At 38.7% G+C, this 15,842-nt stretch overlaps 1 protein-coding gene and 1 long non-coding RNA gene across 2 annotated transcripts in view; both read left to right on the forward strand.

Annotated features, from left to right (window-relative positions):
- Positions 1-13,691, forward strand: part of LOC113017912 (CD226 antigen-like) — a 133,461-nt gene extending 119,770 nt beyond the window's left edge. The window contains exons 6-7 of the mRNA XM_026161016.1: positions 11,150-11,488; positions 12,495-13,691. Of these exons, the coding sequence (XP_026016801.1) occupies positions 11,150-11,488; positions 12,495-12,724 (569 nt within the window). The 3' untranslated portion in view covers positions 12,725-13,691. The remainder of the gene's footprint in view (positions 1-11,149; positions 11,489-12,494) is intronic.
- Positions 3,933-6,987, forward strand: LOC113017913 (uncharacterized). Its single transcript, XR_003271623.1, has 3 exons — positions 3,933-4,207; positions 5,710-5,794; positions 6,544-6,987. It is a non-coding gene; the product is annotated as an uncharacterized LOC113017913 (long non-coding RNA).
- Positions 13,692-15,842: the final 2,151 nt, after the last annotated feature.

Below are 15,842 nucleotides of genomic sequence, written 5' to 3' on the forward strand. Positions count from 1 at the left end.
ATCATCTAATAGAGAGATACCAAATGTATCTGAGGTAAGTCTATTGTTTTTAGTGTCCAGAGAATCGGGAGAAAAATAGTCTTCGCTCACCACGGTGCATTGTTCAGCAGTGTCTATATTGTGATAGCGTGAGCGCCGCTTTCATTGGGAAGAGGAAGCAGGCGGGGTAAACACCTGAGCCTCCGGCGAGCAGAACAGCAACAACAAGCTGTGTAGCAGGCAGGAAATAGGACCCAAATGCAGCACTCATACATGGGGAGGAATGGAACTCAAAGCAGCTGCTTTATTGCTGGGAAACTCGTACAAAACTAAACACAAGGAACTATAAACTAGGGTGACCATATTTTAAATTTCAAAAAAAAGAGGACGAGTCATGAGGAACTTGCTTAAAGAAACATATTTAAATGACACCTTCTCTGTGCGGTTAATAAATTGTGAAATAAAATATGTTATATAGGCTTTTACAAGTCAACAAGTGCAAAAAAAAAAATAACGTAAAAGCCTCTTGAATTAAATAATGAAACTCATCTGCATAAGAAAAATTACAAGTACTGGGCCGGTACGAGGGTACGGAGCACCACAAGGGACGTTAGAAAAAAAAAAAAAGATGAACTTTTGCTGTAGACTGCATACTTCTCAGGTCACATTTGAAGGCTGAGTCGGTGTATCCTTCGTATTCCAACCTATCCCAGAATTCATAGCGCGACCCAGCCAATTCCTTTCCAACAATGGCGGCAGCTACTTACTTATTACTCTTTCTGGGTCACAAAATAAACTTTTAAGATATTTTGAGGCGTGAATGTAGCTGTGTAAACATCAAATATCTGTTTGGTTTATCAACACTTCACATATTTTGAAAAGTGCTCCAATGTTTTCGGAGACGTCTGTTACCCACCATCTCGAAGCTAACAGGAGTTCAAGACCCACTACAGCCGGGGAAAACACCGCTGTCCCGGCACATTGTGCCTCAACCTCCCGGTCGGCTTTGAACTGGCGGTCTCCGAAGAATGCGGCCAAAACATTTGCGAGATCTTGCAAAACCTCCCATGCGAGGGAAATTTCTTTTGCAGTTCGTCTGAAAATATACACTTGCACTTTGGTGTCTGTTAAACATTATGAGGCACATTGCTGCGTGCTGTCTGTCCCATCTGTGAGCGCAGAACAAGTGCTCACAAAGCAGCAGTTCGGGGATGGCGTCACACACATGGGTCCTCTGTCGGACTATAGGAAAAACCGGACATTTTTATCAATCTCAAAAATCCCCCCGGACGAAATGTGGAGAGTGGACATGTCCGGGGATAAGAAGACGGTTGGTCACCCTACTATAAACGAGAAACTCAAAGCAAAAACCAAAGACACTAAGGAACTACACTGGGAAGACGAGTAACTAGGAGCATGGAGGAAAACACAGCATGAGGGGATGATGGTACGAGGCGACAACGAACGGAGGTGAGCACAGACAATAAATACACAAGGTGAACAGGGCATTGAGACACAATTTTCTCTCCAGCTGATGAAATATCTGCTTTATGGTCTATGTGTTTTTGAGCTATATAATAGGGAGTCAAGGTCTTCTGATTTGATGTTTGTTCGTTTTGTCGCAGGAGCTATAACATCCAGATAATCAACCTTGTTTGGAGTAGCATTCAGGTAGCTGCGCTGCTCTGTGTTGGCACATGGCATTGAAGATGATAACAGTGGGTAAATTTTATCCTTAAACCTAGGCTAGTGTGGAAAATTGCTGCCACACCCTGTCCTTGGCTTGTGATACGAGGATTCTGATAATTAGTATGAGTCAGGGGGTTGATTCAATTAAGCTAACCTAACCATCCTGCTGTTACAATGTAGGAGTGAGGCTATTAAGAAATTACAAACAATGCGCATCATGACCATAGTTTTGATTATGACAACATTTTCTCTTCAGATCTCTGACTCCGTTTAGTATAGAGTTAGGTTCATGAAGACTACTGACTTTGATGACGTGATGGATTATACGGACCTTAAGGTTGCAGGGTAGGAGTGATCAGTGACAAGTGGGTTGTTACAACAGTAAAACAAACATTCTTATTTGATGTGATCAAAAGGGTTATGTTTTTTAAAAGAAAACTTCTTTTATTCATTAAAATGCAAAAATGTAGTCAGATGTAACCATGTGTCTTTCACTCTGTACTTACTGAGTGTTGTTCACTGTGAGCTGGACTGTGTGTTTGTGGTCTGTGGTTAACTGAAGCTAACAGCTCTGCAGTCGTCCAGCATCCTGTTTCTGATAGAAGGAAAACACTTCAGCTGCAGCTGTTTCAACACAGAGCTGTTCATTTAAAAACAGGAAGGAACATGCAGACATCATTTGGAAACTCTGCACACAGACCATGAAAAGTGAATATTAATATCATTAAATAGAATGAGATAGCTTTACTGACGAAGTACGTGTACACATACGAGGAATTGGGCTCTGGCTATTTCTTTACTCTCATTGTACCAGAGTAGGCAACAGACAATACTGAAAAAAGCAACCCCTGTAACATCTTTATATTTATGGTGCAGAGTGTAAAGATGCTGGAATAAACTATGGAATAAATAGGAGATGGATAACTAGTTACTATATATAGGGTACATACTGTACATGGCCACGGTGTGCCCTGCCTCTCGCTCTATCACATCTGACATAGGCCCCAACCCCCTGCAACCCTGATAAAGGCAAGAGTGGACTGGAAGTTGTTACAAATCCATTATGACTGTGTGTTAACCAGACTCCAGACCTTTTTAAACACTGTGTATATGAAGGTAACATGTTGTATTTAAGTGACCGAGTAGAACTGAGGTAAAAGTTATGGAATAGTGTTGGAATAAAATGGGAAATTTGTGAAGGATTAAAACTTTCAAAGAACTCAACTTACTTCTTTAAAACATGTTTCAATAACATTTTATCAACACAAAATGCACAGGTTTATTGAATATGAATAATTTGTGTTGATTTAACTAAATTGTTTAAGTTCCTGCCAAAGCTAAACATGTGTTTGCAACGAATGTCCACTGTTGAATTAAATAAATCGCACATTCTCTTTTTTTTGGTGAGGTTGGATCTTGGTTTCTTTCATTCCAAAGAATGTCAAATTATCAAATTAGCTTTTGTGCCTTTATAAAGACGGTGGCACATATTGAGGAACTAAAACTTCTAAACCATTTGTCCACTTGAATGTGGATACCCTCAAATGAAAGCTGAGTCTGCACATTATGTTCATTTTGATCTGTATCTAACTATAATTGGAATATGTTTCAGTAAACAGGTAAAAATGTGTCAGTGTTCAGATATAAATGGACCAAACTGCATAGCATGCTTTGATTCACAAGCTGGCATGATGGATGTTTTAAGTAGAAATATTGTGTCCAAAGTGTTTATCAGCCTGTGGAAAAAAAGAAACTGTACAGATGTTAGCTTGTTTTGGTGTACAGTACTCTGTAGAGCCTACCAGAGGGGACTAGTTGGAACAGTTTCATTCTCCAGCTGGTCCACGAGCTTGGCTCAACACAGCCTTCTCCTGATCTCTGATAAGATCATTCATGGCACAGGGCCTTTTGTCTGCCTTCAGGACAATCCCAGCTTACCTTTTTCATTTTGTGCAACTGCTCCATAATTTGAAGCCTTAGCAGAAAAATTCAATTTAAAATCTCACAGTTTTTGGTTTAGGTAGCCTATTGGCCAGTTCAAAGTTGATTGGCATGTGTCTATTGGCTGGTCTGGGCACAGGTGGCCAATCACTCTCCGAGGATCACTACAAATGAGCAGCTCCCTGGCTGGCTGCTGGCTTCTGCAAAAATACTTACTGAGGGTCTGCGGCCACCCTCAGTAAGTATTTTGAACCCACTGAGATGGGGGTTGGCAGCTTCTGCAGGAAATACCTAACCGTTGCTATGGGTTTTGGTAGGTGGGAAGCCTAAAGTTTTGTTATGGACTTGATTGTTTTGTTTATCATAATCATTTGACAAACCACAGGTTTGTATTTATGGGAGGGGGTGTTACGGCCCTAGCAGGGCCTCCTCCTGAAGGTGCCTGTGTGGGCGTGTCCCACCACCTCTTCTGCCTGAGGTGCCACCTTTCCTTTTTGTGCAGCTGACTCTCGTCAGTAATTAAAGAGATTTAAGCCCAGGGAGTCTGGGCCAGAGCGCCATTAGTGTGGTTACAGCTAGTGAGCTGAGTGGTTTGCAGGTATTGTGAGCTGCACTCTTTTTGACTTACTTTGTACTTTATTGACTAATGTTTGAGGGGTTTATTTTTTTTTTTGTTTCTTTAAATGGTGATAGCGGCTTGTCCATCTCTTTTAGTTAGTATTAATAGAAACTTTAATAAAACTCTTTGATTTAACCATTTTGCCTCCCCCCCGGACCCTTTTAGGGGAACATAATATAGAGCTTAATTTAATTAATTTTGTTTAACAACCTCATAATTTTATCTTGTTAAAAATTTACATGACGTTTTAGAAGTAGCAAATTTATTCTTGATTAATTTTTTTTTTTCGTTTGAGGTAACAAATGACCTTTTACCACCACAATCTATTTATCGTTGAGTCTGAGATATCTGTGCCACGCTTAAAGAAATTTCTTAAAGAATTTCAAGAGAATGGGACAAAAGGACATAAAGGAACAATGCAGAAGCAGATTTATAAGGAAAACATTACATTGGTTCCACAGATTCAAAATTTCACCTTGAGTCCTTTAGTTTTCTGTCCTAGTTGCCAGAGCTGCTTCTCTTTTTCTTGAATGCCTTCCTGGATTTTCTGTTTCTTCTGACAAATTGTTTCTAAAAGTTAAATCATTATAAAATCACCAAAGTTTAAGAGTTTAGAATTTATAAATAACAGAGATACAGCTGAATACAAAAATCCCTTAAAATCCCTTCCTCTTTGTTGCAGCCAGCCAAGACAGTGTCCTGGCCTTGATGTTTGTCCATCACAGAAAGCAGACAAATGCACTGCCCATTACTGCGACAGTAGACGTTGTGCAGCTTGTTGCAGGATGTAGGCATAACATCATTCATACTGACCTGTTTGACCCATAAGCCAATTGCAGGGGGTGTAGCAGGGAGCACTGCGAGTAGGTCAATGCCAATATCCCAAAGGATTTCATAACTACAGGCATCATGGTGACAGGTCTACAGTGTTTTAACCTATCGATAGGCTTGTTTGAAATGGGAGGTAGGGTACTTCCAAAAAAGCTGTGTGAAAATCAGAGTTCTCACTTTTTTCCTTTGAAATTTACCCTTTAACTTTTTATATGTATATGTGTCAACATTTAAATTCTATCTCAATACCTTCTATTTGATTTTAAATCTCACTTTTGTAATGGTAATCATTTGGTGGTTTCTATGATGTCCACACAGCCTGTTCATGAAATGACATTTATAAGGCTTTTCTGAAGGGCATCCTGTGAGAACATGCTTGAATTGTGCTCTGTGGTTAAGTGTGTAAGTCTGCTTTGAAAGAAAATGGCAGCTTTGTGGCCGTCCACCTTTTTAACAGAAACACCCCCACCCCAGTTTCACTTTGTGGTAATTATAAGAAAACCGAAAAGCTGCTGCAGTTAATAAAATGCATTACTTAATCTTATCTTATGATGCAAAATTTAAAAAATAACAAAAAAAAAAGTCTGGCCATAGCTGTAGTTCAATAACAGTGATGTTTTTATTGTACCAGCATCTGTTTTATTCTGCAGAGACTGATTCAGCTGTGGTCTACTCAGCAGTGAGAACTGAAGATGTCAGCTATGAACAAAGAACCATCAGAACAAGGAGGCCCAGGTACAGCTGCTCTTTATCTTTGACTGAGTCAAGCTAGCTGCTCACTCTGTTTACAGCCACCATGCTAAGCTAACCAAACCGCATCATGACTCAAGCTCAGTGCTCAGACTTGTGAATTACATCAGACTTTCTCTCTGTAATTTATTTTAATGAGATACATAAACAAGAATATAAGGTTGATTATAAATTTGCGTCCTAACTTGCATTTAGACAAATCGTAAGAATGCAACTCTGATATAATACATTTTATCTACCAGCAATTTTATCACATATTCCCTTGGTGGATGTTCATTGTAAACATGGTCAGACTTTTCTAATAATTTTATACTTTTCTTATCGATTTATGTGCAAGTAATCCAAAAGTAATCTAAAGCCGTCCATCCAAATGAAGAACAACCCAAACCAAAACCAGGAACAGTGACGCGTAAATGAAGTAAAACAGGAAACAGAGATAGGGCAGAGGGAGGACAGACAGGGAACACAGAGGGAACTAATGACAAACTCAAAGTAGGAACTGAAGCTGAGAGAAAGAAACACTAAACCCACACTAGAAGGAATCATGTGATCAAAGTTAAAGATCAGCAGAGATCTGTGGGCTCCAGATTTAGATTTGTATCTGAGCTGGTTCCCAGTAAAGTCTGAACTGGGACTGTGTGTGATGCAGAGAGGTGGAGATTGGAGGTCTGGATTGAACTACAAAGCTTCTAATCATGTTTCCTGTTGTTTGAACTGTGTGTGTTTGTGTTCAGACTTTAAACCAGAGCCAGACGTCGTCTACTCTTCACTGAAGTAACTAACTGGACCCTCCAGCACCTCAGACCAGAGGACATCCACATGTTACAGATTTCTTTACATGTTTTTTTTATGTCTTTTTATCGCTGAATTAGACTCTGATTACCCAGAACTACTCATTAATTTATTGTCATGCAGTTTTTGTATATCGTCAGTTTCACATGTTTTCCTCATGTGGTTCTGTGGGTTTCACAAAGGTGTCAGTTGGAAATTTTGACTTGTGCTAGTCAACTTTGGTCATAAGTAATGCCAACATCTCTCAGTGCAGTGCAGAAAACAATGAACATTAAACCTCAACCACAGACTAAAAACAGCAGTGACATCATTCAGTGTGTGTAAACTCAACAGAAAAGCTTCAGTACACGATGTTTGTTTGAGACTGAAAGGTTTTTGATTTGTAAATGGTAAATGGCCTGCATTTGTATAGCGCTTTTCTAGTCCATAGGACCCCAAAGCGCTTTACACTACATTCAGTCATTCACCCATTCACACACACATTCACACACTGGCGATAGCAAAATACATTGTAGCCACAGCTGCCCTGGGGCGCACTGACAGAGGCGAGGCTGCCGGACACAGGCGCCACCAGGCCCTCTGACCACCACCAGTAGGCAAACATGGGGTTAGTATCTTGCCCAAGGATATGTGGCATGCAGCCAGGATGCAGCCTGGGATCGAACCACCGACCTTCTGATTAGTGGCTGACCTGCTCTGCCACCTGAGCTACAACCACCCACATTTTTTGAATTGAATTGAAAAATGTGCTTTAGGGAATAGTTTCTAACTCATCTTCAGAACATCTGAATCACTACTTCTTCTATAAAGGGTAAAGCTGAAAATAATAAATATGAAAAGTGTTACAGCACGACACAATCTGACAGCTTATTAGAGTAAATGATACTCATGGTGTGGAGCTTTGAACAGCGCAGTCTTACGCAATTGCAGTAGAGTACTAGAAGGCCAATTACTATTTGACACATGGACTCTTATGATAGACTTTATGGAATTAATCAATGCATTGACAATTTCAGTCGGTTTATAATGGCTTGTGTCGTCAGAAAAGATCCATACAGCCTAATTTGTGACTTTTTTCACATATATTTGCCACTTTGAAGCCAAATATTTCAATTTTGTATCTCACAATTTAACCCCACCATGCAGCCACGCCCCATTTTTTTTCTTACCTTTAGTGGACTATGGCTGTATCCCAATTCAGGGTCTGCAGCCTTAAAGTACGCATTTCAAGGCCGATTATGTCACAGCGGCGCGCCGAAGGCTGTCCATATTCAAAGGCTGCTCGAAATGCGGCCCTCAAATGCGTCCTTCATTTCCCTGAATTTTAAGGCTGTGGCAGTGTAGACTTCGTGGCCCAACATATCCCAGAATGCATAGCGTGGCGGTGGGTGTGGATAATTTTGTCGAAAAAAAACGGCGGACGAGGAGCGGCCGAAGAGTAAACTTTAAGTACTGAACATCATGTCACTTATTCATGTGTCACGCATTGACTCTGTCGGCTATGTTTTGCCATGCATGCTCTCTTTATTTTGCAGCTGTGGCTGTGTTACTTTTTTCCGCGGAATTTGCATGTTATCGGCATATGCTGCCATCAGAATTTCGGCCTCAAGCGCTGTGAAATACATTGACCGCGCCTTCTTTCCCTCCGTCTCCATGGTGACTCGCTTAATCTGTGCTCCACTAATCAGGGCTTTATGTATCCTCGTGCGCGCGCTTCACTTGGGGTTAAAGCAACTCCGCGTTGATTGAACTACTTGTTATCAGCCTTTCTGAAACCGAATATTCCGAGTTGGACAGTTCGGGGTTACTCAACCCTGAGTATCGTTTTTCACTCTGAGTTTTCTAAACCGGCTTCCTGAAATAGGGCCCAGGTCCGCAGGTAGAGCACTTGATTACACTGTGGCTTTCGCAAAGGATGTATGACCCCAAAAGCCAAGAACAGAAATTGAATGGTGAGAAGTGAAACTGAAAGCATTCAAAAGCTAAATTTAAAGAAGCCTTGAATACAATTCCAAATTAAATTAATTCATTTTCAAAATACAAAATTCTGTTTCAATTCAGTGATGATCATTTTCAAACCAATACATTTGAGTCCAAATTTAACTTATTAAATTCAGTTTCTGATGTCACAAAGTTCTGTCCATAACGGAGAAGCTTTGTTTGTAAATTTGGATTGTTTTTCATATTTATGGATAGTAAGTGATGTATATGTAGAGAGAGTTGTATGTAAACGCCTAAATTTGTTAGCAATGTATCGCAAACACATCATTCTTTATTCTCATTGAGCACATTTCTTCTTTGTATTTACTTGTACTTTCAAAGGTTCTGAAAGAGCACTGTAAGAATGTACATTGGTGAAGAAAAACAAGTAAACAGCCCTCAACTTTACTTTTACATCTGAGTCATCATTCGTGCTTTCAGTGCCTACTGCATATGTTTAGCTGTCTGTCACTTGGTGTAGAGCAGGGGACAGAATATTTACAGTGTTGATTTAAAGTTAATAAGTGTTCTTAGATAAGATGTGTGTAGTTTATCATTTTACCTAGGGCTGTTCGATATAACGATATATATCGGATGATGACATAAAAACATCTATTGTTTTCATTTTATTTTATTTCATATTTCATGAATTCCCTCTGACGTTTACTGTTTTGCTTCCACCACGATAAAATCACACTTCATGCACAGCTCTCTCTCTCTGTCTCTCCCCCCCCCCCCCCTCCAAGAACAGTTTCCTGTCTAAAAATCTGTTTTCTGCATTATTCGCTTGCTTGTTACGCACAAGTTCACAGCGCTGTCAGTCACTGTGGTTTTTTTTTTTCCGTTTTACATTCTTCCAAAAAGAAAACCTAATTTCTGCCGTTCAATACTGAACAAATTTAAACTTTTTAAAATTATGCAAAACACTTAGCCGTGTCTCTAATGAAACTGCTGTAACTTCAGAGGTAATGTTCATATGTTGATTAATGGTTTTCTTTTGTTTTTGATGTACTGCAGAATATTTTTTTTTATAAAATCCTAGGCCAGGAAAAATCACCTTCATGTTTTTCGATTCAATTTGACCTACAAAAAAGGTTACAGACCTTGTGAATCTGAATCTAATCGATTTTAGAAATCAGTGACGATACCCAGCCCTAATAAAAAGCATTCATCCAGTTTCAAGCACAAAAAGACCAACGGATGGAGAAAGGGATCTCTTATCAAGAACAGCAATGGAAGAACATGCACCTCTGCATTTGAACCTGCTATGGGCCATTTTAAAAATGAGTAATAATAATATTCAGAAGAGGAAAAAACACTGGCATGATTGTATCTATGTGCCATATTAAATTATTTTTTTAAAGAAAACATTTTCTTAAATGCAAAATATATAAACAAAATATATAAATATTTTGAAGTAGTTTCAAAGTCAATAAAAGATGTATATGAAATCTAAACTAAGGCATAAAAAAATGTACCTTTACTCAAGATTTTACCCTTGTACATTTCTATTGGCTTGTGAAAACAGCTTTTCTTTTATATTTTTAAATATTAATGCAATTAATTAATGTTTTATCTAATTTCACCTTAAATCTCAAAAATACTACAAAAGCTTTGATATTAACCCTTTAGAATCACCCCAGTTTGCTGCAGGTATCGCTTCCAAGTAAGATGGAGTAGCTGCTGTTAGTTAACTAAAACAGCAAGCTGTAAAAATCAAACATGCATCAGACTAAGGTAACATTTCATTTGAATATTTTATTCCAACTTCTGGAGGATTACTGCAGGTTTTTCTCTGTAAAATAAATTTTACAGAGAAGAGCTACAAAGTTTGATTTACTTAATGCTTGAGTTTATTGATCAGGTGATTTGATGAAGGATTCATGCAGCTTATTCCCAATGAAAGTTTTAATGGTGATCACAGGAACAGCTGCTGTTTACTTTCACTCTACCTGATTTCAGTAATGGCTCCCCCTCTTCTTGGTTTGCAAACAGACTCTGGCTCCACTTTAAACTGTAACTTAAAAAACTTAACTTAAACTTTAAACATTTTAAACTTTAAACTGTTCCAGTGTCATCATCACTGCTGCTTCTGTGTTATCAGTGTGCACGGCCTTAATGTTGTCAGATTTTCTCTTTACAATATGTTTGCATTGCAGGTCTGTTTTTATTAGTAAGAGTGGCTACAGAACTCTGTGTTTTCACCTTTTTGTTCAGTGTATACAAACAGCTGTAGCTCCATAAAGGCAGCATGCAGAGACTCACAGTGTCTTATAATGAGAGGCTGCTTTCTCTCACACATTATGTTCACTTATTATCAGCACATGTTGTTGTTCTGTGGAAGCTAACATCTTGTAGTTTCTGACACTTTGCATGTTTAGCATGAGGCTAAAATTCCCCCTCAGTGGGTCACTGGTGACCTGCTGGATGTTCAGAGGTTCATTAAATCCAACATGACTAAAAACTCAAATGTCAAAGGAAATAAACAAAATATTTAAAGTCAATCATTCTGATCATAATTGTACTTTGACCTTTAACCTCTCTGCTCTTTGTTGTTTCCTCTTTCAGACCAGAAAACCATCACAGCTGATTCTGGACAGGACGTCACTCTGACATGTCGAGCTCCAAACAACAACATCATAGTTGTAAAGTGGAGCAGAGCTGACCTGGGAGATAAATATGTGCTTATGAACCGTGATGGTCACTTTGTTCCAGACAACCAGCATCCATCTTTTAAGAACCGGGTGGATCTGCAGGACAGACAGATGAAGGATGGAGACGCGTCTCTGATTCTGAAGAATGTGACACTTTATGACACTGGAACATACGTGTGTCGTGTTTTCATGGTAGAAACGCGCTCATGGAGGTTCATCAACATCATCTACCTGAGTGTTGTCGTTCCTCCAGGTGAGTGAGTAGAGTTGAGTGTGTGTGTGATCAGAGGTGAAGCTGCTTCCTGGTTGTTGAATGTGTGTTTTTCTTTTTGTTTTTTATATAGATACCTGAGACTGCTATTTTTAATGTCTGGCCAAACTATGTTAAGGCTAAACTCAGAGCTTTTCTGTGTCAGACACAGAAATCACCATGGTAACTCATGTTGAGCACATAACCTGCTCCTGACCAGGTTATATTTGGAGTTTTGGTTTTAAATCAGCTGCACTGATTCTTTTATTTACAGCATGTTGAGTGGGATGTAGATTGTGTGGGGTTTTTTTTTTTTTTTGCTTGTTTTTTACTTAAAGCACAGAATGAATCATCCCATTGTCGCAGGAATGTTTATGAATTACTTTTGTAACATATAAATGTTTTGATAATTGATTCCTCCTGCTGCTGACTCTTTTACACTGTGAATTTTGCTATTCAATTCAATTTTTTCAATTTTATTTATACAGCGCCAAATCACAACAGTCACCTCAAAGCGCTTTATATTCTAAGGTAGACCCCACAATAATACATAGATCATTAATTATTAAGTTGATTAGGATATTTATCTCTAAGAATGCACATTAAATGAGCCAAATTAATTTCATGTGATCTGTTCAGCCAAACTCCACCATCTTGTTTTTAAAAACATTGAAAATGTTCACCATTTAAAAAAACAAACAAGCAGCAAACATGCATATGAAGTGCCAATAAATTAACTTTTAAAATTGAGCAGTTTATTTTTCACAGAATTTTACATCTCAAACATTTATTTGAATTTAACACCAACACTGACCCCAGGGGAAATTAAATGTTTTTAAACGAAAGGGTACTGGAAAAATCGAACAGTATTCAAATTTTCACTTTCTATACATTTTGAACCATTTATTTTTTTTAACCTATTCCACCAGACAAGGAAATGGATTCTGTTCTGTTCTTCACTCATCACCTACCTGACAGCTGACACCTCACACCTGTTTCTCACCTGCAGGTCAGACAGGAGGAGACACAGAGGATGGAGGGAAGGAGGAAGGGTCTGTTGGACTGACTGTTTTTCTGTCTGCTTCTGCTGTGCTTCTTTTTGCCACTAATTTTGTTTTTGTCTTTTTGATCTACAAAAGAAAACAACCTGTTTGTAAGGCTTACACTTGTCAAGGGAGTACAGAGCAGCTTTACTCTTCACAGCAGGACAGTGATTCAGATGTTCTGAAGATGAGTTAAAAACAAACTATCATGAGAACATCCAGCAGGTGTTATGGTATATTTAACTTAAATTAAGTTAAATGCATGTAAATTAAACAGAGATGTTTCCTGTTAGTTTAAGATTTAAACTCGATGTGACTTTTTCCTGTTTGTGCAGCAAACTGTTGGGGAAAAAAAGGAAGTTTGTATAACGAGCTTTTCTTTAGCTGATGTTGTCTAATTTTATGTATTCATATTTCTATTTTATTTTTGACTTTTATGAGTGAGGATGTATCTAAGTAAAATAATAGAGCTGATCTGTAGATATTTCTCTCTGACTCTAAACTGTGAAGCTAGCCAGCTTCTTTTATTCAACTGTTGGTGCAGGGAGATAAAGTGAAAAATATAAAGTTCTTTCTCTGCAGCTGCTTTTACTGTGTTAATAAATATTTACATAGATCTAATTTGAATCTTAAACCTTTTTTAACAAATTATTTTTATTTATTTGATTAGCATTCTAATCTCTCAATGCAGAGTAAAGATCTGCCACAAAGCAAGAAAGCAAAAAGGTATTGACTGAAGCACATGCTTATGGCAACCCTTTTAACAAAAGATCATTAACAGGCAGCTCGTTTATGCAGCAATAGAAACAAAAAATCTTAGATGTACATTAAGTTCATTACAGTAATCCAAATTAAAAAAAAAACAAGAGTTTGAGCATTATCATTTTTGCTCCTCTTGATTGTTGATTTATATATTTTTCTTATACTCTAATTTTAAAAAGGTTTTTAAAAAAGGAAAATGAATAACATCTTAAGTCACTCTCACAGCTATTCCAAAAGTTAACTCCTCTAAGAGAAACATCTCTGCTTCATGTTTATCTTATCCTACATCTCGATTGAAAGATTTTTTTATTTTTTTAATATTATTATTGTTTCGTTAATGTCCTGTGGTGAAATGTTTTCCTTAATTTCTTTCAGTTTTAAAATTACCATCTTCATCTGCTTTGCATGTTTCATTTGATCAATCATTAATCAAATAAAACATACAGATGAACAAAGGTTTCATGCATCTTTTGTTCATCTGCTGGAGATTTTAGGTCTGCTACTTTTAATGTTTTCCTATACTTATCCAGTTTACTTTTTTTTCTTGTTTTTAAGATCACATTACACATTATGCTGATTTTTGCTAGTATATTTTTCAGCTAATAGCCTTTTAGGGATCACCTTGTAGCAAAAATACAACGTTATGACAGTCAAACTCTGTTCTCTGAATTTTGTGTGTGTGTGTGTGTGTGTGTGTGTGTGTGTGTGTGTGTGTGTGTGTGTGTGTGCGCGCACGCGCACAGTCTACATTGTTTTTAATGCTGGATTGTGTTACTGTGGTTATCCTCAGTCAGAAGGCACAGCTTACATCACGAGCCTGTTATGGAGTTTCATCATCCTAATTGCATAATTGTTTAAGTATGCAAAAATTAAATGGTGCATTAAGGATTTTAAATAATTAATGAATATGCCACATGATGGCAGTCTAACACAAAGAATGACATTATCTCTATACAGGGCTGTCAGACCTTCAGTGATACGGCCTCTGTATACCAGAGGAGTTCCATAGCACCTCTGCTTAACACAGACACATAAAGGTCAAAGCCACATTAAACATTTAAATGAACAACTAAATCCTGAACATGAAACACACTAACACTGTCCAATAGCATGCATGCCCATGACTGAAGAACAACTGCTGGGTAATGTAGTTTTATGGACCTTTCTACCGTGTGTGTCAGTAAGGGATAGGACGCCATGATCCTACGATGACATGAAGGTCGTGTCCAAATTCATGGGCTGCATCCTCCTGAGGACCTGGCCTTCGCGGTCTACGTGGGCCGGGTCCTCAGAAGTTCGGGTAGGCCGGAAGTAAACGGCCGTGAAATTGGACGGTCTAGCCTTCTGATTAGCGTCACCGCTGTCTCGGTGGAGTTTAATAAACTCAGCCGTCTGCTCCTTGCTATCTAAAATATAACAGGACACTGGCATAAATTCTCGACTGTCTCACACTTCTGTTTAATCAGTTTTCTGTTTGACATTTAGTCAGCTGTGTAAAAACCAAGGAGGAACCCACCCGGGGGATTAATAAAGTTTTATTTAATCTAATCTAATAACTTTAATCTCAGCCAAACCGATTTACTCACGAACAAACAAAACACTGAAAAGAGCCCAACAATAACATTTTTAGGTTGTCTAAGTGACTTGTATCTTACGTTTAACCCGAGTAGCGAAAGTCCGCGGTGATCTGAAAATGATGTGCCGGGAGTTGTGCCGTTCTCGGCCGCATCAGTAACCTCGAGCTCCCGGCTAGCTGTCGAGCTGGTGGGTAGCAGACGTCTCCGAAAACGTCGAAGCACTTTTGCAAATATGCGATATCTTGATAAACCGAGCAGATATTTGATGTTTACACAACTACTTTCTCGCCTGAAAATATGTTAAAAGTTTATTTTCTGACCCAGAAAGATTAGTAGGAGTAATTTTAAAACTTAGTAGCGGCCGCCATTGTTGGAAACTGGAGTTTGGCTGGGCCACGCTATGAATTCTGGGATATGGTAGGCCACGAAGGATACACCCGACCCATCCTTCAAATTCGGGGAAAAGGAGGACGCATTTGTCGGCTGCATTCGGAGGAGTCTACGAATTTGGACAGCCTTCGGCGCGTCGCTGTGACGTAATCGGTCTACAAATGCGGCCTCAGGAGGATGCAGCCCATGAATTTGGACACGACAATAAAGTACGCAGCCTCAACGATCCTCAAGGGCCGCGTACTCGAAGACCGCTAAGGCCGGAAGTGCGAGGCTTGTGAAATGGGACGGTCTAGCCTCCGTTGCGCTGCCCAGGTTGCCTAGCAACCATGATACTAACCGCTGGAAACGTTTCATACAGCTTTGTTTGACAGAAATGAAGGAGAAAATCTTTTGTTCATTTGTTTGTTTGTTTCTACATGAGCTTTGATCATTCTCTGTAGGATTAAGCTCAGCTATTGAACGGCGTATATTTTAAAGTAAAGGCTTTAAAACCAAGTTAGTACAAACGTCACTAATGTCACGTAACTTTGCCGACATGTGGCAACAGTAATGTTTTAATGTTCTTCGTTATTAAATATTTTG

Source organism: Astatotilapia calliptera, unplaced genomic scaffold, assembly GCF_900246225.1.
Source record: "Astatotilapia calliptera unplaced genomic scaffold, fAstCal1.2 U_scaffold_28, whole genome shotgun sequence".
In the NCBI taxonomy this organism is placed as follows: Eukaryota; Metazoa; Chordata; class Actinopteri; order Cichliformes; family Cichlidae; genus Astatotilapia; species Astatotilapia calliptera.